This window comes from Dermacentor silvarum, chromosome 2 (assembly GCF_013339745.2).
Source record: "Dermacentor silvarum isolate Dsil-2018 chromosome 2, BIME_Dsil_1.4, whole genome shotgun sequence".
In the NCBI taxonomy this organism is placed as follows: Eukaryota; Metazoa; Arthropoda; class Arachnida; order Ixodida; family Ixodidae; genus Dermacentor; species Dermacentor silvarum.
In genome coordinates, this window is record NC_051155.1 from 143,240,492 (window position 1) to 143,264,379 (window position 23,888).

At 46.1% G+C, this 23,888-nt stretch overlaps 1 protein-coding gene across 1 annotated transcript in view; it reads left to right on the forward strand.

Moving 5' to 3' along the window:
• LOC119440444 (integral membrane protein GPR155-like) overlaps positions 1 to 23,888 on the forward strand; it is a 154,691-nt gene that overhangs the window by 51,158 nt on the left and 79,645 nt on the right. Inside the window, exons 5-7 of the mRNA XM_049662927.1 lie at positions 12,195 to 12,319; positions 13,538 to 13,706; positions 18,964 to 19,125. Coding sequence (XP_049518884.1) covers positions 12,195 to 12,319; positions 13,538 to 13,706; positions 18,964 to 19,125 — 456 coding nt within the window. The remainder of the gene's footprint in view (positions 1 to 12,194; positions 12,320 to 13,537; positions 13,707 to 18,963; positions 19,126 to 23,888) is intronic.

Here is a 23,888-nt window from a genome sequence, read left to right on the forward strand (position 1 = left end):
GGAAAGACGTTTTTCCAGGGGTAATATAAGTGGTCTTATAATAAATGTGAAGGTCCTAGCACCTTTATTATTTTAATAATTGTTTGCTATTGCTCCGACGCACGCAGGTCTGGTAGAAATTAGTTTCCTCGTAGCAGAATTACGTTTTCTCGTGCATTCAAATTACAATCCGACGCCGATTGGTAAAGAATCCGACGGCCAATCCGACGCCGAATGGTGAAGTCGTACTTTACTATTTTTCTGACGGATTTCTCTGTGAGAAATTAAATTTTTGTTCCCCAAGACCTTGCACCACGTGGAGGGCCTGCGCGGTCGATATGGTTGGATGATTTTCTCCGCCACCCACGATCACACGCCGGTTGCCGACGCCCGATTTTCCGCGACACGGGGCCCTAAACGCTACCACGTTAAAGGATAGATAAAAAAGAAGGCTATTCGCTTTATAAGAAGCAGGATGTACGCGAACATGAAACGAATCACCGTCCTGGTATTAGACGTTGCGCTGCTGAGCACGAGGTGGCGGGATCGAATCCCGGCCGCGGAGGCCGCATTTCGATGGAGGTGAAATGCAAAAACGCCCGTGTGCTTGGGTTTTAGTGCTCATTAAAGAACCCCAGGTAGTTAAAATTAATCCGGAACTCTCCACTACGGCGTGCCTCATAATCATAACTGGTTTTGGCACGTAAAACCCCCAAAAGAAGAAGAAGAACATAAAACGAATCTGCACTAGAATACAGCCCGAGTAAGTCGTTTTACGTAGAGTGAGTAAAGAGGGCTTGAGTGAGTAAAGTGAGTATAGCAGGTCGAAACGCGCCACATTGTGGCACACCGAATGCTTTCGTAGAATACATCCTCATCGAAGGCCCACTATTTCACCAACATCGGAATCCACATCGTGTTTATCGTGAAGTATGAAGACAAGCGCTCTTTATCTGTTATCAAATTGCGTGGATTCTGGGTCTGTCCGTACCATGGCCGTAGACAGCTTCACTGTAACAAGCAAGCAAGCAAACGACAATGACAACAACCTATGGCTGTGGTAGAACTTTCATTTTCATAAAATCATGAACGCCTTTTAATCTCCATCTTTCGATTCTAGTTTACCTATTATAAAGATTTGACCTCTTATTTCGCGCTTTACTTTGACCGACCCGATTCTTGGCCAATCCCCCAAAGTGGGTAGGTGCCAGTATATAACAAGGATCTACAGCTACAACAACAATATCAACGTCAGCAGTTTCACCCGAAAAGCGAAGCATTGATACGCAGAACACCAGGCACTTCCTGTTAAGCAGAAGAAACCGCGCTAACAGGCGTGTTCACAACGGTGGCCTGTTGAGACGCCTGTACTAGTGAAGCTGTAACTATGGTGGGAATTATGTATTTCCAATTAGACTGATAAGATGTGATGGTTTAAATTGGTTATTTTAACTATTAAAGAATGAGAAATGTATATGATCCGGTGGTTTTCATCTATATGATTGGCTGTAAAATACTCGGATTGACACCATATTTCCGAGGGAGGTTCCTGTAAACAAAGTAAATTAGCGGCCTTGAAAAGAAACTTTGGTTCATTTCGCTGTGGTTGGGAATCGAACCCGGGCCGCCGCGGTGCTAGACGAGCACGCTTCCCTGAAACCACGGCTGCTCTATGGTTGTGGCTTACTAAAGGTGTGCCTAGTGCATGCCCGATTGCACACGTCACGTGGTCACACAGACGCGCTCATGCCGCTGCTCGCGCGTTCGACGTCGTCATCTTCTACAGCTGGCAGGCTTTCGCATTGACGTTTTACAAACGTGTAACACTTGCTGACTTTTTTTGGATTGCAACAGCGTGCCTTTTGACATAAAGAAATATTTACAAGTATAGACACCCGCGGGATTCCCGGTGGAAGTGCAGCAGGGTCCGGTAGTGGGGGCCTCAAGATCCAACTATCTACATCCGGGAGCCGCGACCTGGGGTGGTCCACTTATAAGCAGCTGTTTCTGCCGGCCGGAGGGCGTGTAGAGAGGGGCAAGTCGAGACGAAGTGCCCAGTGTCCACCTCGCAGACAGGAGCGCGACAGAATAGGCGGGAATCGCTGACGGGGGCATGGTATACTGTGCCGACCACGACCCGGTTACTGCAGGGGTAAGGGCGACACGGAGGCGTAACCTTCGTAGCAAGACCTCTTCCCAGCGCGCTAGGCCGCCAGGGAGGTCGGTGCCACGCGGTGGGAGAAATGCTCGCGTGGCGCGCAGAAGCTTCTCTTGTTCCGCCACACAAGCAATTGATCGTGACGTTGACGGTGCGTCCACTTGGCTTCGTCGTTTTTGCAGTCAAACTCCGCGTCTTTGGAGATACTCTAACCCCCTGCGCGCGAGCCACGCATGCGCTGTTACTGGTACAGCACGACGGCTGCGGCGTGAAACACCGCTCCAGCTTCTGGGTTAGATGTAACTGTTCAGAGCTTACTATCCACGGGTGCCTTGACTCTTGGACACAACGACGGTAAGGTTTGCGCTACTATCCGGGATTTTCTTCCAGGGTCAACGCGATTTAAACTGTAAGCTCAGACGTTAATGTTTTCTTTTATTCCCGCCGAAACTGAAATTGTTTTCCATTTATATTTTCATTTAACCCTCTAATTTCATAAAGTCATTATCTTCTCCTTATTCTAACGTGCCTATTCTCCAATTTTGTTTGGATCATTTTACATTTCTTCTTTCTTATTTTGTTTCGGATTACCCGGTTCTTGGGGCAATCTTCCAGAGTGAGTATGGGCCAGTAACTCTATATATAAGATGGGCAGTGTCTGTTACGAAAGCCTGCTGCTGTCCCATTCCCCATAGTTGATTCGCGCCATTTTTAAACACGTCATCATAACCATCATCATCATCATCGTCGCAGTAAGTACCTCCAGAACCGGAGGACTCGCTAAAGTCTGCTGGCATTTTTTAGAATGTTGTCGTCTTGTTCAATTGTGGTCTTGGTCAAACTCGAATTAACGGTGATATTCTATTTAAACGCAAATATTACAACAAAATAATAATAAAAGGATTGTACATGTCGGTTCAGCGATTCCTTGATAATAACTTCTGCGTTTCGCGTGGGTTTGCTTAAAAGAAAAAAGAAAGATTCACTCGATCTAAAGCTTCTTTTAAACCCCAGGATAATATGATGCGTCCCCAGTTTGTTGGTAATCATTTTCAACATGGAACCTAAACCCACGTTGAAGTCATATAAAGCATTAAGAGAAGCATACAAGTCGAATGATTAGATCTGCCTTGCTTGCTACCGCCCGGCATATAAGCCGAATCCATTCCCGAGGCCACTTGATGTGGACAGAGCGGTGCAACCTTTCGCCGACACAGCTCATCATTCAAGCCAAATGGGCCCCAGCTGGCCCGACCGCGACTAAAGTTCATTACTTTTGCGTCGATCCGGAACTCGCCGGCTCAGCAGCCGTATTTGTTGCGCTTACACTTTCGGGAAAGTGCCGTGGTAGTTAGGTTTCCATACGTAAACGACCGAGGCTTTAGCATCGAACGGGTAACTTAGTACGTCAAAGGCGAATGCCCATGAGGTTATGACTTGGCAACGTCGCCGGAAGGAGAGCGGCTGACCTGGGAAACGTTATTACGAATCCGGTCTTCGGGCGGTGGTTCATGTCGTCCGGAGCCTTTGAACATTGAGGCAAGCCAAAGAAAGCAAGAAAAAGCGGACCGCAATATGGGGGGAAGCGATCAGTGCCAGGGTAATGTAACGATTATATTCCAAATTCTTTCCCTTTTCGCAGTTGGACGGTAGTCCTAACGGCGCTTCGCCTACGTTATCACAAGAATCGGCCGGTCATCCGAGGTGGATGACAAGAAAGTAAGAGAATCAAGAGAAAGGAATCGCTACATTATGCCGACCCAGGATATAGTGATCAATACGCAATGGACGAGCACGCATTCTTTTGTGAAGCACGAAGCGGTCATCATAATCTAAGGACCACCGTGAAAATCGTATGAAACGCAGCCAAAACGACTTGCAAATCACTGAAGTATATCGTATGAGGCATCTGACTTGCGCATTTCTTGAAAAGGCGTCTATCAGTAAAAAAGGTTGAAGCTAGGACTCATTATTGTAACGTATGTCTTCTCGTACTTACTAGAAACGATGCAGTAACCAGGCAGGCAGCAGTAACCAACGAACAATTGCTAACTGTAATCTGATATATTCATTCGCATCGACACTTCCACTGGAATCCGTTAAAGCTGAGATGACATCTTAGGAAATCATTTTGCTCATTTCATCATCATCGTCATCATCATTGGGCTATAATAATGTCAACTGCAGGACGAAGGCCTCTCCCTGCGATCTTCCAATTACCCCTGTCTTGCGCTAGCTGATTCCAATTTGCGCATGCAAATTTCCTAACGTCATCACCCACCTAGTTTTCTGCCGTCCTCGACTGTGCTTCCCTTCTATTGGTATCAATTCGGTAACTCTAATTGTCCACCGGTTATCCATCCTACGCATTACATGGCCTGCACAGCTCCATTTTTTTCTTTTAATGTCAATTAGAATATCGGCTATCCCCGTTTTATCTCTGATCCACACCGCTCTCTTCCCTTCTCTTAACGTTAGGCCTAACATTTTTCGCTCCATCGCTCTTTGTGCGGTCCTTAACTTGTTCTCGAGCTTCTTTGTTAACCTTCACGTTTCTGCCCCATATGTTAGCACCGGTAGAATGCAATGATTGTAGAATGCAATGATTGAGTGGTGGCGTGGAGCAGAGGTAGAACACCGGGCTTCAAGTCTGAAGGTCGTAAGCTCGAATCCTCCTCCAGTCCACTATATTTTCAGGCATGGATTGTCGCCTGACGCCTGCAAACAAACAAAACATATTGCCGAGAGCTAGTGCGGCTATACTAGTCCAGGTGCAACCAAATTAGGAAGGCCCACTAAGCTTCAACAAAGTCGCTCCCCCAACAGAACAGGAATTGGCCTCCCTGGTGCAGTATTCGGCCACTACCTCCCTGATGATTTCTCATTTAATTTAGAATAAATAGTTGCTTGGACGCCTAGCATGACCCAAGTGGTCGATGAATAAGACCGTATTTACCAGCATTGGTAGGTAGGATTTGGCTAAGGCACATTCGGGGAGAGTAAGGAGAAATAGAGAGAGCGAGGGCGAAAACGACACTAGGTTGACCAGACAAGCGTCCTGTTTGCTACCCTACACAGAAGATAAGGCAATAGAAAGAGGACAAGATGGAGAGAGTGAGCACAACTCATTCTCTCACGACGGAAGATGACTACGAAGACTCAACTGTCGCTCAGGCCGTTGTACTTCAAGAAGTGCACTTGTGCGCAAATAGCTTTTTTGCGCCAGCGACATTCTGGCCACGGTCCCTATATTTTTGACTCAGAAGATGACCAAAAGTCCAGTTCGGGTCAACGTTGCCTGAAGGGCGTACCATTGGACGTCGTACCGAGGACAAGTGGTGCACAACATGTACTCGACAGTTTCATCCCACCTACTGAAACAAAAAAGAGAATGGGACCATATGAGGCAATAACGTGGCAGAACATTTCACTGCGATGAGACACAAAGCCGGATATAGTAGTTTTATTGAATTCATCGTCAATGTTTTAATATGTCATAGTTGCCTTAAGCATGGAGTTAGGGTCCCGTGCGATGAAAGTCTCAACTTTGTTGTAGTCGGGCACATTGATCATGATAATCCAAAATAATTTGAAAGAGAGAAATAGATGAAATAGAAGCGATCAGAGAAATACAAAAAGGTTAACCAGGCTGAGCCCGGTTGGCTACCCTGAACTGAAGAAGGAGAAGAGGGGAGTATAGCACGAAAAGGAGAGACGGTTCACAGTACCACACACACACACACACACACACACACACACACACACACACACACACACACACACACACACACACACACACACACACACACACACACACACACACACACACACACACACACACACACACACACACACGCACACGCACACGCACACGCACACGCACACACACACACACACACACACACACACACACACACACACACACACACACACACACACACACACGCACACATATCCGCAAAAGCGCTTATACAGGTTGTTAATATCACAAGGATTAGGCATGGATTTTCTAATGCCTTATCCACCTTTTACAGCGCCACTCCATGGGCGCTGACATTTTTGAACACGTGACCGTGCCGCCATTGAGCGCCTTCTGGCTTTCCCTTCACGATAGTGGACGACGTGCTGAGTAAATCCAGAAAGGCGTTGTTATCGCTTTCTGAGTAAATTATTATTCGCCATTGATGGGCAACGCTTTCAAACGAAAGTGCAATGTAAAAGCTAGTGCTTGTGATAATTTACACAAGGCTTTATTTTAACCTGCTGTCGTTTAGTGAAGTCGGTGCGTAGGCGTACTCCAACGAAGTGATTTACCCGATCGCGCGTAGTTATATTTGCTTCATTTTCACGTAACAGCATATAGTTCTTACCGCCGCAGCACTATGTAATTCGTCGTGACAGTCGTTATGTGCGAACAATTTGTCGATGACATTGTTTTCGGTGCATTAAAACTGTAACTTTGGTTTCTGCTGCCTCTCGCAACCATCGGTTCTTTTGAACATGCAAGAGACTGATAGCCAGCGGAGATGCATGAGGAGCGACAACGATCAGAGCTCTATTACACGAAAGTCTTCCCACTAAATATGCTATCGTTATATTAGCTTATCGGTAAGCGACTTAGACATTCGGATAAATCAAATCTATAGAAGCAATTAAAATTTCGTGCCCCAAGGGCCCTGGTGTCACACTTGTACGCGACGAATTGCATATGATTATTACCTGCAATGAAATATTTAAACATTTTTTTTTGTAATTTAATGATTAGCTTGTTTACTCGGCAAAACGCACTTTAATTCAATAACTTTTTTCACTAAAGCACTTATATCTAACCAGTTACCTTATCAACGAGACAAGCTGTAACAAACGACTCATCTTTGAGAACTTTAATTTGGCTAAAACTATATACAGTAAAACGACCGAGATCGTGCCAGGCAGCAGCCTTACAAATGCGCTTGGTCCGACAGGCAAACCCGGGGGCTCTGTAGTTGTTTCCTTATCTTAACGCTCCACCACTTGTTGGCCGACGAATTGAACAGTTGCTGGTGAACAGTGGCAGAAGACCGAGTGAGAGGTAACAGCTCAGCTCGTTCTGTTTACTGTAGCTCTGTAATGTCACTGAAAGTTCGGCGGAAAGTAACGTAGAAGTTGTCGATTACCATGGTGTAATTACTCAATTATACTTGCGTGGGGCATTAATTGGTAACCGTAAAGTATTAGATTGTAATGCGTTAGCAATCTCAGGGTACTTAATGCGCTTTCAGGGAGCTATGCATGTATGGTGTGTGTGCCGCTATTCAATGAACTTGGGTAACGATACATGTGCCACTGGGAATGTGCCGCTTTACGATGCCGTAAACGATCCCTTAATTTTCTCCTACGCTGAGCGGAGTCGAACCCACGTCATAGGGGTTCCTCAGGGACAGCAACCCGATGAATTAGCCGGCTGCGCCACAAATGCAATGGATTTATGCCGCCCTTCAACGAGCCTCTCTCCAGCTTAGGTCACTGAGTATGGGCCACAGAGTGTGCGGCAAGCGAGGGAACAGTTGTCAGCGTTCGCAGGCACCGGCACGCCGTGCATTTCGGAGGCCACGCTCAGGCTTCGCGAAGGCGGCGCTAGATGGCGCCGAGTGTCCTTAGGTAAGCGGGAAAGAGGAGTCCCGATTGCAGTACGCGCCTCATACATACCTCGTTTCGAAGGTGGCAGGACGTTGCGTCGCCATATTGATTCAATGCTGACGCATTACCGTCGACAGTCACCGTGACGTGTGCTCTGCCGCAATTTTCTTTTCGCGCATAATTACATTTCTGAATGAAGAAAGGGTAATTATAATCGGTTACATTTTTTTTTCTGTAACGTGTACAAGTCTGTTTCATGTTTTGTGCTTCAACGAATTGAGAGTTAGAGTGTAAGGGTGTGTTCCAATTCTGGCCAGCATCGGAGACTGTCTACGTAGACAGCTAATGAGACAGCCAAGACAGCTTCGAGGCCGTGTAAGGGAACGCGTTTCGAACCGTCTGGATGACGTAGGAAAGACGCGTCTGCGACGAGACGCCACCTCGCGGCGACAAGCAAAAGTTGAGAAAAGCACGCATTATTTCTGTATTTTAAGTTCTTGCGCCTGTGAACCTATGAAAAACACGATGTGACTTACATTAAGGGCGTAGGAAAGCACGTCTACGTATTCTTGCGCGCAGACGACCTTCATGTCGGCTTTCTAAGCATCCTGCTCAGCCGCCATCTTGTTTGGACAGGAAAGTAACCTGCATCGTTTCTGACTTTAATGCTGCCTTCGCTACTTTGACGCCTTCGTGAGAATTGGAACGAGACTTAAGATGGCCGCTGTCCACTTAGCCGTCTATATTGCAGTCTTAAGCGAGTATTGGAACACAGCCTGAGAACAAAATTATGTTCTGAGAACAAAATTTGCATTAAAAAATTCGGAGGACGCTTAAGCTTCGTCTTTAAGAGTGGAACGCGACAGCATTAAAAGATCCGTGACTGTTTGTCTGGCTTCCCGCAACTGCAGCTTTCTTTTTTCTGCACCTTCGCCAAGGCTGCGAAGGAGGCGAGCACCATCTGGATGGTGTTCTTGCAAGGAACATCGACCTGGGCATGCCACTGTATGATTGGTAGAAATGCTGGAGAAGGGGTTTGCACTTGAAAGAACCCCAGAAGCTCGAAATTAATCCGGAGACCCCCACTACGGCGTGGCTCATAACAAGAGCGTGGTTTTGGCAAGTAAAACCCCATAATTTAAAATTAAATCTTTGTTAAGAAGCAAGAAAGCGCGGCGACATGAAAAGTGTTTGAAAGGACCCTCTAATGTTTCTATAACTCACTGACTCTCGTAGCTGTTCATATAGCATTCATATGAGAGCTAAATACATTTCTTTTTTCAAAGTTCAGTAGCCTTATCTTATCCACCTTACTCATTTATCCATGATCGACAGTCATTTATTTGCTAAAATATGCGCCTACCGCACAACACGCGAAGTCGCGTTTGCACTTATTATAACTGCAGGATACGCTGATATCGCACAGCGTCGGCGGATGTTTTTTTGCATGTGTATAATGCCTAGGGCTCCGTGCTTTCGGAGTTTATTTTTCTTGAAATTCGGAAGGTGTTTTTCGCAGTTTATTTTCTAGCGCCAATTCAGAATTTATCGGAGTTTATTTCTCATAAATCTCCAATTCTCCGAAATTCGGAGTTAAACTTTTGCATTATTCTCAATACTCCAAAATCTTAGATGAAATGGTATGTGAACACGAAAACATCAGAACACACGAAGCGTATTTTTGTTGTCTGGAAGGTTTGAATGCACAAACACATATACACACAAGCACAAATACTTGAATACAAAACACCTACGTTTGTGCGTATTACAACCTTAAAGCGTGTTGTAATAGACGCAATCATATTTTACGAGGTTGCTGTCACTGATGGAAGCACGCTCCTTTCGATTGATGATTCTAAGCTTTGAAAATGTCCTTTCAACGTTCGCGCTAGAAGACTCAGCGCGCAGCGAGAAAGCACTGTCCACTGGACAGCGTGAAGTCTCCAAAGCGACAGGGGTTCAACAATCTTACTGACTAATTAGCTCCGATAGTTCGCAATAACACTCATGAGTTGGCTCATGTCGTCAGTTTCAAGAAACACTGAGTTCAAAATCGGCGCATAGGTTCGAAGGCACGGGGTAACTCATGCTTCACATTTAGATTCACAATTTGAACACTATGCCAAAACGATTCAGAATCAGAATCAGAATGTATTATTAAAGGTTGGGACATATTACAAGTGTTTAGTATACAGAAGGAGGTCCCATAGTCAAAGACTGTATCGGGACCTATGCACTCCAGTACTGGTGTACTGGAGTGCATGGAAAAGGTTCCTCTCAACTGTCTGTCTCCACTTTTCAGGCCACAGCAGCGTAGTATCCATGAAGGTCTGCGACAGTCGTTGAGCAGTCATGCGTCTCTGGCTCCGTGCGCGACAAGTCCCTTGTTAAATGTGCGATGGGTGAAGTCTACGAGATACTGTTGACGTGAGGTAAAGTTAATATCGACCAAACCGGCCGATGTATCAATGACTGCTTAGATCATGCCCTTTCGATATAGAACCGAACAGGGTCATATGGGCCGTTAAAATCGGAGTTTATCGGATAATCTCGAATTGTCAGAAATTTTACCGGCGAATGTTTATGGGATATTTTCCAATTTATCCGAAAACACGGAGCCCTAATTATGCCACACTTTGCTTTATATGAGCAATATGTAATCATATGTGATATCACATGTGAATTCAAACATTCGGCTCCACTCAGAAGTCGTCATACCGAGTCCAAACCGGTAGCGCCATCCCTTTTGCACTCAGCAAACTAACCTCTGTTTAGTTTATAACAAGTTAGATCTCTAGCTAATCTCGATTCTCAATTTCCAGTTCTTCCCTGGATATCCCCTACCAATCAATTTATCATTCTCTCCCATGCTTTTACGCATAGATCAACCACACGAGCGCTTTTCCATGTACGCCTGTCCCCTCGGTGTTTTTATTTTAAATTTTATTTTTTCGGCTGTCACCTTCCTATGCCGTTTTTCCCCTTTTCTTTCTTTCTTTCTTTCTTTCTTTCTTTCTTTCTTTCTTTCTTTCTTTCTTTCTTCTTTCTTTCTTCTTTCTTTCTTTCTTTCTTTCTGTCTTTCTTTCTTTTTTCTTTCTTTTTTCTCTGTCTTTTTCTTTTCCTTTTAAAGATCCGAACCGACACATTCCAAAGCCCCAGACGCCAGGATACCTTGTGCGGCGCCTCGACCCCACAGGGTCCCGCCACTTCTGTATACCGCCGTGTACTACGCCTACGGCGATCGAACTACTGAGGCTAACGTCCCTTGAAGGACCGAGCTGCTCCCTGTCAACCACAACACCCCCCCCCCCCCCCCCCCTTCCAGACTCTGTGTCGCCATTTTAACACCTTCAAAATTACCAGACGCATTGCTGCTACGCCACTCAAGTCATTCTTTCAACTCGTATTACTCGCACACTGACCGGCTGACCGGCTCTTCAACGACCCCAAACGCACGCCGCCCACGACACCTCTGAACGCTCCCTAACCTCTCGCTCCCCCAACCCCCTCCTATGTCCGTTTTTTTTTTTTTTTTTTTTGCCGCTTTCTCACTCTGCCGCTCTTGTCCCCTCGTCTTAGAAACCACGCCTAGACACAGTCAAACGCCAGTGGTCATTTTCTTTTCAGTCTCTCCCTTTACAGCCAGCCGCAACCGACATCGACGTGACGTCACTCTACTAACCTTTTAAAACTAACCCGCCGAGGATGACGAGGCCGCCTTTGACGAAGATAGGTCCTCCTATCGAAACGTTGGCCAGCCTTTCTGAGGCACCTTATCTCTGTTTATAACATTTATATCACGTAACCTCTGTAAGAGTTCTATAAGAGCCGGTACTGTATGAGTCAACGCACTGTTTCGCTACAGCACTGGGTTCCTTCTTCATTCGAGCCACCGAAGTAGCAATATATGCACGGCTATCATAAATGTTCCTTGCCTACGAGTAGAAAAATAAGGGAGAGAGAGGGAATGATCACTTAACCATTGCAGAACTGCATGATTTATGCGCTTTACAGTCCCAAAGCAGCACAGGGCTATGAAAAGCGTGGCAGTGAAAAGCTCCCGTATACTCTTGATGATTCTGTCGGCAAAGCGTCGTACACGAGCGATTTCGCACTACGCCCTCATTGTGCACGTACGTGCACTAGTTCGTACGCAACAGTGGTTTGTAAACGCCGATTCCTGTCGTTCATAAAAGAAAAATGCATCTTTAGCGGAGGTGGCCGGGTGAGGTAGTGCCAGCCAACGCTTCCGAAAGAAAACATTCGCGAATTTGATCGCTCATACCGAACACTCGTCTATCATGGGAGAAGAAACGTTGACAGCACAGGGAAAGAATGATTCTAAAAAAAGTGACAATGGGTCCAGACTGAAAGCTACATTGTAAGAAATACACGTAAGCGATGTGCTCATGTGGCGATCTGCTTTTCTTTTTTTCAGCTTCTTGGAGACGCGTTCGCGGCACCAATACTGTTTCTGCTGGGATACCACATCGAGAAAGCTTTCCAGGAGCGCGACGTCAGGGAGCACCTGCTTCCTGCCTTGATCCTGAGCGCGGTGAAGTCGTAAGGCAGTTTATTATTATTATTTCAACTCCCAATCAGTGGTGCAGAGTGTCCGAGCACAAGAGTTCAACACCATTAAAGAGCAGTCGTTGTGCTCGAACCACAACCAGTCACACGCACTGCCGCTGGCTCAGCAGTTCCAGTTGAGGAACTCGCGTTGAAACCTGGCCGTCGCACTGGGGAAGTTGACGCTAGCGTTGCCGAGGTGTGCACCAACGTTGTCGGGTCCCTGGAGGGCAAGACGACGCTGACGTTTGGTCTCAACATCGCGCTCCCGCAACTCGGGGTCCGCGGCTCTTTGCTGACGTTTCACCTGGGCTTCGGAAGCCCTCACGCTAGAATCGGCACGTCGACGACGAGCCCTTTACCGAGCGCGTTTGTGGCGCCGTTGCTCAAACGCAGCCTGCTCCTCGGCGGAACGCACCACGCGGGCCTTCCCATCCGGTAGCCGAAAGTTTTCTGAGGCGAGAGAAGCCCGGAGAAGTTCACGCCAACCCCCTTTCCTTCCCTTTCGCTCCACGCGACACACCAAACGACCCTGATTGGTCGCGCCGTCGTGGGACCTGGCACCGGCGCACCTTTCCCCGTACCTGCTCTTTCTTTCTTTCTCTCTTTCTTTCTTTCTTGTCCCTGGCTCAAACCCGCATATCCCTGGCTCATACCCGCGTATACAATGCGGGTATGCGCCACACGTGAGCTTTTTCATGACTACAACGCCACCGAAACTTGTGAGTCAATACAAGCTTCGCTTGAAAATGTGCTCAACATAAGATTACTCACCAGCTGACAAGCCTGTCAGTTCAGGTAATACAGCAAGAAAGAGAGAGCGGATATTATGACAGAAGTTTGTGAAGGGTAACCGGGAGAGGCATTGGGTTGGCTGCCTTACACAGTGGAAGAATGAGGAGGGGACAGAAATATGAGAAAGACAGAGAAAGTTACGGAACTCAAATGCACGCAAAATAAACCCAATAGCACCTTCAAAAGAAAAGGAGCGAAACACGTAAAAAATGAACTTCCCGACGATCTTCTTCGAGAGACCTGCTACACAACAATAACACCTTGTCCGAGAATCGATGAGCCCTGCACGAAACATTTTGGCGCTGCCACAAATCGGAGCTCCGTTCCCTCACTTTTTTTCTCCGCGTGCTAGTTCAGAGAAGAGACTGCCGAGCCGCTAGCGTTACTTAATTTCTTTTTCTTTTTGATGCTCTGCAGGTTCGCTCTACCGATGTTCCTCAAGGTGTCCGTAGAACTCGTGCTTTACTGGGGCGGTGCTCAGGCCGGTGTCAAGGACCGGGCCAATTTCGCTTTCCTGTACGGCTCCGCCCCGACGGCGCCCATTGTGATCCTGTACGCCTCTCAAAGAGCTCTGCCGGCGGGGACGGTGAGCGTCCCTTCTGTTTGCTCCCTCCTACTTTTCGATCGCGGTGCACGCGCGCCCGTATAAGCGCGGACAAAGGGGAAAACGGTACTACATGGGAAAACATGCTATTGACATGACGGTCCGTGTTGCGCGCTGTTCACGTGCACGTGTCGTTCTTGTTTTTTTTTTAAATGTCTTTTTTTTTTGCTTCTGTGCGACGGGTATTGGGAACCGCGGGATCCTGAGATGGCATTGTGCTCACTATGCTCCTCAAGTGTAAGCCCGCAGTTTCCATTTCGACGCAGTTTCCGTTTGCACTCTACATATCGAACGGTGGAGGCGTTAGCGCGTGGTGCGTGCTTTTCTTGCCATTAGCAATACTGCGAACTACTAGGATCTCGAGTAGCAATCTGTAAACAACTCGAACTCTGTTCTTTGCAACGTACTGAGCTGTGCGAGCGTCTGTCTGTCTGTATGTCCGAAAACAGTTATATCCACGTGCTGTAAGAGTACGCCGTCAGTTCAAGGCCGTGGGTGCATTGATTAGGTGTAGCAATCGAACACGGTGTTATCTGCCGACAGCGAACAACGCACCTGCTATCTTTCCCACGCTCACAAGCGGCACCGTAGTTTTAAGGCGTAATGCTTCGGATATTCTGATTTAAGTAGGACTTTGAAGTTTATGTATAAATATAGCGTGATAAGTATAAATCAAGGGGGCAGGTGTAGGTCAGGCCCTTGTATGGTACTAGCAGAACTGGCACTAAATAAAGCGTCCCCCCCACCTTATCTTTTTTCTTAACAGCGAAGTTTAAGCCAGCCGTAGCTTGTGGCGCGTAGCCGTGGTAGCTATGGCCGTGGTGCATGCGCATGCGGTCTCCTCCTCGCCAGCTTCCTGCCTTCCCGACCCCGGCAAACCCCTGCCTCCCTCCTCTCCGCGGGGCGCGCCGAGCCAGGACAAGACAAGACAAAAAATAAAATAAAATAAAAAAAGACAAGCGAAAGCTTGCACTAGGCCGCGCAAAGCTGAAGACACAGCGAAGCTGGCCGATTGATATCGAGCGGCTAGCCTCCCACTCGTTCGGCGTCGGCAAGCTGCAGCGTTATTGGCACTGTGCCAACCTTGGTTAGCCTGCCTGCGTTTGTGGCATGCCAGGAATGCTGTCGCTCGTAGGCGCCCACGCGTCCAGCGCTAGTCACGCGAAATGTCGCGAAGGGGAAGGTACCTCCAAAAATGATAGCTCGAGAATACATTCCTACATGCGTAGTCAAGTTAAACCAAGCTAAGACCTAGCAGGCAACCAAGTGCAAATTTGCCTGATTTTTTTTCTTTACTTTTTTGAAAGCCAGCCACCGTAGACGAAACTGCAGGGGACAAGAACTGACGCTGCATTTATCGCAAAAAGAAAATGGTAGCAGGAGATCGTAGTGCCCGCTGTTCGAACCTGCTGACGTCACAGTAAATGAGTTCAGAGTCAGAGGAAGTCTGCTGCTTTCATTTCTTGCCGCTGCGTGCTAAATCCACTGCGAATTTGTGCGATGCTATGTGGCGTGGAGTGCTTTCCCAAAACGAATAAGCCTAAGGAGACTGTTAGGAAGAAGACCAGACCGCTTCAGAAAGAGACCATTACAGCTATTGCGCAAGATGTCTTACACTAACACACACACACACACACACACACACACACACACACACACACACACACACACACACACACACACACACACACACACACACACACACACACACACACACACACACACACACACACACACACTCACACACAGAAAAAAAAAAAAAACGCTTAACCTTGCACTCGGCCGCGCAACGCTTGCAACAGCGAGACTGGGCGATCGAAGCCCAGGATTTTCCGGAAGTGTGCGCGAATTTCATCTTATTACTCATGATGATTATAACTTCTTTTCGCGCGTCTCGGACTTACGACCGTCACTGCACGTTGCATAGCGCAGCTTGCGACACCGACACCACGTTCCAATGCCGACACCGCGTTCCAGGAGACCCGCTCCGTGAATGCATTATATATATATATATATATATATATATATATATATATATATATATATATTCTCTCGCTCTCATAGCGCGCAAAACCTCTTCAGCTCGCAGAGCACGAGCGTACCAACGCGCCAACTGTGGACGAAGACGATGACGCTCGAACGCAATCATATGGTTCGCATAAATGCATGTTCTGCAAGCGTGACTGTAAAACCCGCGTACCCCTTTGGGACCAGGGGTACGTGGTTTTGTATCCCGCCTCGGCAGGAAAGTTTCTTTTTTCTTTTTTTGTAGTTTCTTGATACGCACCACAAATTACGGCTAGCTTAAACAGCTTCGCTGTTAAAAAGCGCCCAAGTCATAACCATGGTAGCCCTTGATATAAATAAGGCGTTCCGTCTCATTAAACGTGAGTTATTCTAGAGGCATCGCCTTGGGAGGCGCATGTAGCTCTTGTAAAACTCACGGAGACGCGCGTTTTAACCACATGCGCAGATGAAGTTTCACTTTTGATCAGCGATGACACCCGCGTGTAACAATGAAAAATTCCCAAGCATGTGGGCTGCAGACATTGTGGAGGAATATCTACAAAGTATAGGCTTAACCACACAACAGAACAAGACAGTCTATACCATGGTGGCCAAAAAACATGCCAGAAATGTGCGAGACAGGAGTCCTCTCGTACTGCACTAAGGAGGACACATCATTCAGTGCACTCAAGATCCTAATATTCTCGGAGTCATTAGTACGCCAGATGGCTAAGCAGAAAAAATGGTAGCAATGGCGCATGGTCAATACCAAAGTAAATAGCACTACACAGTATCATGCGAATGACACTAAAGACAGGGAGATCAAGTGAATGTCCAGTACGCAGTCTTGCGAGGCACAAACTGGATTGCTTTTAACAGTGTTTCGATCTACCTATTCACTCCCCAATGCACAGTTCAAAAAAGTGGTAGCTAAGAATAGAAAAGCATGAGAACAATTACTAACTTCTCCAATATGGTACGCACCGATTTCCTAGTTGAGTACGCCCAAGTTAACACAATCGCTTGCCTACTAGAGCAGCGGAGGTCCGCAGCGTGCGCAAGTGCTTCATATTTGAAAGATCCGGCACATGATTACGCTTCGTCACTATCGTCATGGAGGGTAAAAAAGCTCGCTTCCCGAAAGGGAACGCCAAAAGCAGGAACACCTAGTAACCCTGTTAAATGACAGCAACTGGCAGCACCTCAGAAGCAAAATCCGAGTGCTTGTAAGCAGGGCACCCATCAACTGCACACTGATGCATCGGTGCAAGGTAGACGTAGTTGGCATAGCAGTGTACTCGGAGACAGTTGGCGTACAAGAGACCGTCAAGGTATCCATTGAGCACCGCTGCTTCCAGGCCCAAGTTATGAGACTCCGTTGCACTCCGTAGAATCAGTACTTGGACGGAAATAACAACAGCTTCCACCTATCGGCGGCCACAGGTGCAGAGCGGCAGTGCAACTTATCCTATTCAGACTTGAGCCACCACCGGACGCGATGGAAGTGTCGCCTATGTCACATTCAAATCGTACGGAAACGTAACATTGTGCGGAAATACCTAGCGTTGGCCCACAATGGGCAACATGTCCTTCAGAGAGTGTCTCTCCGTGGTGCAGGCGACGAGGTATATGGAGAATGATGTTTGTCGAACACCAAGGAGAGTTTTAGAGCATCCCGATCCCACTGGGAGCTCTTTGTCGAGTGAGAAGGCGAAATCTATATCGGTGGCACAGAAGCTCAGACGTAGCGTTGTCGAGAATAAAATTCGTACAACTGAAAGTTGCCTTGTAGTTAATTCGTTAAATTGAAACCTTTATTAATACCATGCATATGGTGCCATATAACGTCCGCAATGTATATTGTACTATTTCGCTCAAATAATATATTTCTTCAAGTGAAGTTTGTTCAAGGTAGCTCACTCACGCACGCCCTCAATAGCGGAGGATGAGGAGAATAAGCCGGTGCGTGGTGTGCGGTAGCTGATGTCAAATTACAAAAAATGAAGCAAAAAAATAATGTCCCATCTCCAAACTCGGCTTTGTTCCTGCCCCTTTCGTTTCCGGTTGATTCTTTTTTTTTCCAACCTTCTTTTTTTGTACTTTGACATCAGTTACCGCACACCGCACACCACGCACCAGCTTACTCTCCTCTTCTTCACCCACTGAAGGGGGGCGAGAGTGAACTACGTGTACATAACAACGCTGCAAGGAAGCCAGGTTGCTGCCCTGACAAAGATGATCCCCTTGTGGAACCGTTTGGTTCAGCGACATTCCATGTTCAACTGCTGCTCATCACTTCAAGCCACCATCTTCGTGCACACTTCTTTCTTGTTTGGACTTATATATTAGGACACTCGTGTATCTGACAATAACGTGACAATAGCAATGACGTGACAATAAAGTTCAACTTCAATTGTATCGTTCTGAACCAGTAACTATTACTACGTTTTTTTTTTTGGTTCAGGTTTGGTTTCTCCAAGAATTTTGATCTGGTTGAGGATTCAGTTACGGCGGGAATTCCATTTCTGGTATGGTTTTTGGTAGGGTTGTGTTCTACATCCTGGGCTTATGACTGTGGTTAATTTCTTATTTTTAAGGTTTCTGTAGTAAACGTAGCGAGTTCTTCTAGTGGCTTTTATTTTATCACCTTCTTCTGTCATGTTTCTGTAACTTGTGCATTCAATGAACTTCTTATCTGCCGTGAGCCATTGAAAGTTTTTGTCAGTTATATGCACGGTGCATAATTTCCTCAGTTACGAAGTACATCCAGCTGAAAGCACTCTGCAGTGTAGTCGCTTTTTTTGTCATTCATCGTGTTATCATGCATGTTGGTGCCGTACCCTTTATTTCTATATTTTAATAGCCCTTTCTGGTAACTTGTCTGTTGTACACCATAGCCTCTATGAGCTCTCTCTACGCACGTAAGGACTCTGCTACGTGCGTCGCAGAAGCGTTAAAAAAAGATTGTAGCGTTATCATTTTTTTTGGTTGTTCGAAAAAGAGCCGAGGCCCATGCTATGAAGTTTGCCTTTTTCCTGCCGAAGGAAGAAGAAAAAAAGCTGAAACTAAACAAGGAAGAGACACGAAAAGCGAATAGCTGCGATAGAGTAAATGGTGCTCTGTAATGATTACGACTCCAGCTATAGCCGTTAGTACTGACCTTCGTTCGTGTGCATTTTTATTTGACTTCCCTTTGCAAATGGCGCGTGTCTTTCCTGGCCATGTCTCGCAGCTGGCTACGGGAGTCGGCGTGTGCACCTTGCTCTCACTGCCGGTGATGTTCGCGTCGGCCGCCGTTATCAGCGACGAAGGACTGCCTGCAGCGGTGGTCTCGGCGCATTTGCAAATGAGAACTGTCCTGGCCTCCCTCAGCGGACTCAGCCTCCTGGCGTCCGTAAGTGTGCGAGGCCGAGCTGCGTGAGTAACTCTCGCTGGGTTATGGACTCAAATTCAGGCCTGCCTCATGTCTTTAATACGTGCGCAGGGCGGTGTGTCGGGGAGCCGAGTGTAGGGAAACGCAATCTAGGTAATCGCGTTGCCATAAATAGCAGGCAACCTCTGGTTTCATTGCGTGACGTGTACAACTTATTCGTCGGCGCGAAGACCGAGAGAAACGGCAGGTGAGGCAGGTTGTGATGGAAACTGGAAATGTCAGCCAGCGCTACTTGGCAGGCTTGCTTTCTGCTGCAGCTCAAGGTGATATGATGGGACGAAAAAAATAAATAAAAAAAAACAAAGTGCATTCATGAAGGCGAGCAAACAGACTAAAAAATAAGACGCTAAAATGAACAAACATTAAGTTTTTACCTAAGAATCCCAGCAGTCAGCCGTGTCTTTAAAACGGGGTCGACTTTGCCATGCGCGCCACAGGAGTCAAAGGAATGGTTAAGCTGCATGGTTGCGGTGGGACGTTTGTTGCCCATATTCGGGACAAATGAAGAGAGACGTGTTTGCTGGGCTCTGCCTGGTAATATGACAAGTTATAGGTAACCCAATTTTATTGCTTTGGTCTGGGAATCATTTGGAATCGGCGTTGTTTTTAACGCGGCATGGGTTCGAACATTTTTTCGCCTGCATTAGCGTAGCTACTACGGTGCTACGGTACAAAAATAATTTGGTCACTTGTTTTCGCGATCTACCTGCCGTGGTTGCTCAGTGGCTATGGTGTTGGGCTGCTGAGCACGAGGTCGCGGGATCGAATCCCGGCCACGGCGGCCGCATTTCGATGGGGGCGAAAACACCCATACTTAGATTTAGGTGCACGTTAAAAGAACCCCAGGTGGTCCAAATTTCCGGAGTCCCCCACTACGGCGTGCCTCACAATCACATCATGGTTTTTGCACGTAAAACCCCATAATTTTGTTTCGCAATCTACAAGAAAAACAAGGATATGTTCGTGAATACCTAAACTTTACGTCTTCCTCATAAGCCTTGGGAAATGCGAAATATTTTATTCACGGGAATATTAATAATAACAATAAAATGTTCAATATAGTGCCTAGGATAAGCGACGGAGCCTTCGTACTGGTGCACGTAAAAAGTAATACGCACGGCAAAATGTACAGAGAAGGCAAATGTAGTAGCCAGGCAAAACAATGTGAGATCGAGAAACTAATAGGGAAACAAAAAACGAGGCGACGGCCGTAAAACGGTGTTAATCATACAGCAGCATGATTATCTAAAGTGTACGTACAAAACACTGAAAATGAAATCTGAAATATGCCAATAACGGCAGAATACTTATTCCAAGCTTTTTTGGAGTCGAGCCATTGGACAGTCTTTAATGCAGCAAGGCCGGCCAGAAAACGCGAAATGTTGCTTTGTATACTTCTGCCGCACGGAAAATTGCACATGATCAAGAAGCTTTGGCCAATGTATGGACCACCTTATAGAGGAACGAAAGGTCAGATTTAATACGTCTTGATTTTAGAGGTGTGAGTTGAGGTAGACTTGAGAGGGCTGGACTATATATGGTCGCCACAACGGCAAAAGCGGTGCTCGAAATTATATGTCAATTTATTGTGGACGCGGTTAGTGAAGTCAGAATTAGATTTGCACGCTACAATTTGCATTTAATTTGTAGGAATTAGATTCGCAACTACAAAGACATACTCTAGTATTGGAAGACACACAATAGAATACAATTTCAGAGAGGTAGCAGGGGAGTGGATCATGCGATCGATGCACGAAAAACAATATCAAGACCGCAGGGGTCACGTTGTTTCTCATATTTAGCGTGTGAAGAGAAGCTTAGCGGTTTGTCGAAGTGCACACCAATATCTTTCATTTCATTGACCCTGGGCAGTGGAGCATCCCGAAGGGTGTATGGAAATTGCCCAAGGTGTGTTTTTCCCGTGTAACTTAATACCATAGTTCTTGAAGCATTTGAGAGTAGCTATTGTTTCTGCACCAGTTTGAGATTGAGAATGTTTTTTGGAGGTCAGTGCAATAGAAAATAACTGTTGACAGTCTTACATAGCTTTAAGTCGTCGGCATATAGAAGGAGTGAATAGGGTTGAACTGCTGACGAAATGTTATTTATGAACAGTAGGAAGAAAAGAGGGCCTAGAACGGATCTTTGAGGAACTCTGCAAGAGACTCCACAGCTAACAGAGCTCTGTCCGTTAATATGAAGGAAGCACTTCGGTATTTAGATACCAAGGCAGTGATGGAAGAAGGTATTTGCATGAGCTTTGAAATAAGGAGATCATGGCAAACTACATCAAGCGCTTTACTTATGTCCAAGTCATCATCATCATCATCATCATTAGCCTATATTTATGTCCACCGCAGGATGAAGGCATCTCCTTGCTATCTCCAATTACCCCTGTCTTGAGCTAGCTGATTCCAACTTGTCCCTGCGAATTTCCGAACTTCATCACTCCACCTAGTTTTCTGCCGTCCTCGACTGCGCTCCCCTTCTCTTGGTATCCATTCTGTAACCCTAATGGTCCACCGGTTATCCATCCTACGCCCAGCTCCACTTTTTCCGCTTTATGTCAACTAGAATACCGGGTATCCCAGTTTTTTCTCTGATCGACACCGCTCTCTTCCTGTCTCTGAACGTTAGGTCTAACATTTTTCGTTCCATCGCTCTTTGTGCGGTCCTTAACTTGTTCTCGAGCTTCTGTGTTCCCCATATGTTAGCACTGGTAAAATGCAATGATTGTACACTTTTCTCTTCAACGACAGTGGTAATCTCCCAGTCAGGATTTGGCAATGCCTGCCGTATGCACTCCAGCCCAATTTTATTCTTCTATAAATTTCTTTCTCATGATCAGTGTCCCCTGTGAGTAATTGACTTAAATAAACGTAGTCCTTTACAGACTCTAGAGACTGACTGGTGATCCTGAATTCTTGTTGCCTTGCCAGGCTATTGAACATTATCTTTGTCTTCTGCATATTAATCGTCAACCCCACTCTTACACTTTCTTGGTTAAGGTCCTCAATCATTTCCTGTAATTCATCCCCTTTGTTGCTGAATAGGACAATGTCATCTGCAAACCGAAGGTTGCTGAGATATTACTTCTAAGCCTTCCCAGTCTAAGAGCTTGAATACTTCTTCTAAGCTTGCAGTGAATAGCATTGGAGAGATTGTGTCTCCTTGCCTTAACCTTTCCTTGATAGGTAACTTTCTACTTTTCCTGTGGAGAACCAAGGTTGCTGTGCAATCCTTGTAGATATTTGCCAATATATTCACGTATGCATCCTGTACTCCTTGGTTGCGTAATGCCTCTATGTGCTGCTGGTATCTCTACTGAATCAAATGCTTTTTTTAATAATCTATGAAATCCATATAGAAAGGTTAATTGTACGCCGCAGATTTCTCTATTACCTGGTTGATGACATGGACATGATCCATCGTAGAATATCCCTTCCTTAAGCCAGCCTGCATGTTCTCTTGGTTGGCTGAAGTGTTGCCCTAATTATATTTTAAATTACCTTTGTGAATGTTTTATACAATACTGAGAGCAAGCTAATGCGTCTACAATTCTTCAATTATCTAACGTCTCCCTTCTTATGGATGAGTATAATGTTGGCATTCTTCCAGCTTTCTGGTACACTTGAAGTCGTGAGGCTTTGCTTATAAAGGGCCGCAAACTTTTCAAGTATGATATCTCCTCCATCCTTGATTATATCGACTGTTATTCAATCTTTTCCAGCAGCTTTTCTCCTGGTCATATCTTTCAAGGCCCTTCTAACTTCATCGCTAGTTATAGGAGGGGCCTCTGTATCCTGTTCATCACTACTTTGAATGAACGTAGCTTGGCTGCTCTGGGAACTGTGCAGGTCAGTATAGAATTATTCTGCCGCTTTTACTATGTCATCGAAATTGCTGATGATATTACCCTGCTTATATTTCAGTGCATACATTTTGCCTTGTTCTATGCCTAGATTTCTTCTCACTGATTTCATGCTGCGTCCATATTGAATTTGAATTCACTTCACTTTTGTGTTGTCTGCGTCCATATAGAATTTCGGATATCCCTTACTTTCTTCTTGTTGATCAGTTTTAACAGTTCAGCGAATTCTATATGATTTCTCGAGTTTGACACTTTCATGTTTTGCCGTTTCTTTATTAGCTCCTTTGTTAGTTGGGCGAGTTTGCCTTGGTGCCTTACCTCCCACTTCAATTGCTGCTTCTGAGATCAACCTAGTTACGGTTTCATTTATTATCTCTATGTTGTCTAACTTGTCTTCATCTTCCTGTTCTAAAGCTGCATGTTTGTTTTTGCGAGCCCCAGCCTGAGTTGGTCTGCTTTTCCCTTACTGCGTCTAGGCTGGCCTGTTTCTTCATGACTAACTTTATTTTTTCTCTCTTCAAATTGAGAGAAACCCTAGACCTCACTAGCCTTTGGTCACAGCACTTTACCCTACCTAACACTTCTACTTCCTTTACTATGCTGGGATCGGCAGAGAGTGCGAAATCTATTTCGTTCCTTGTTTTTTCATTAGGGGCTTTTCCAGGTCCACTTCATGTTGCTGCGCATCCTGAAGAAGGTATTCATTATTCGGAGCCTATTCCTTTCCGCGAATTCTACCAACAGCTCTCCTCTAGTGTTCCTAGAATCGATGCTGTAGTTGCCAATTGCTTGCTCGCCAGACTGCTTTTTGCCCACTTTTGCATTGAAGTCGCCCATGACTACAGTATACTGA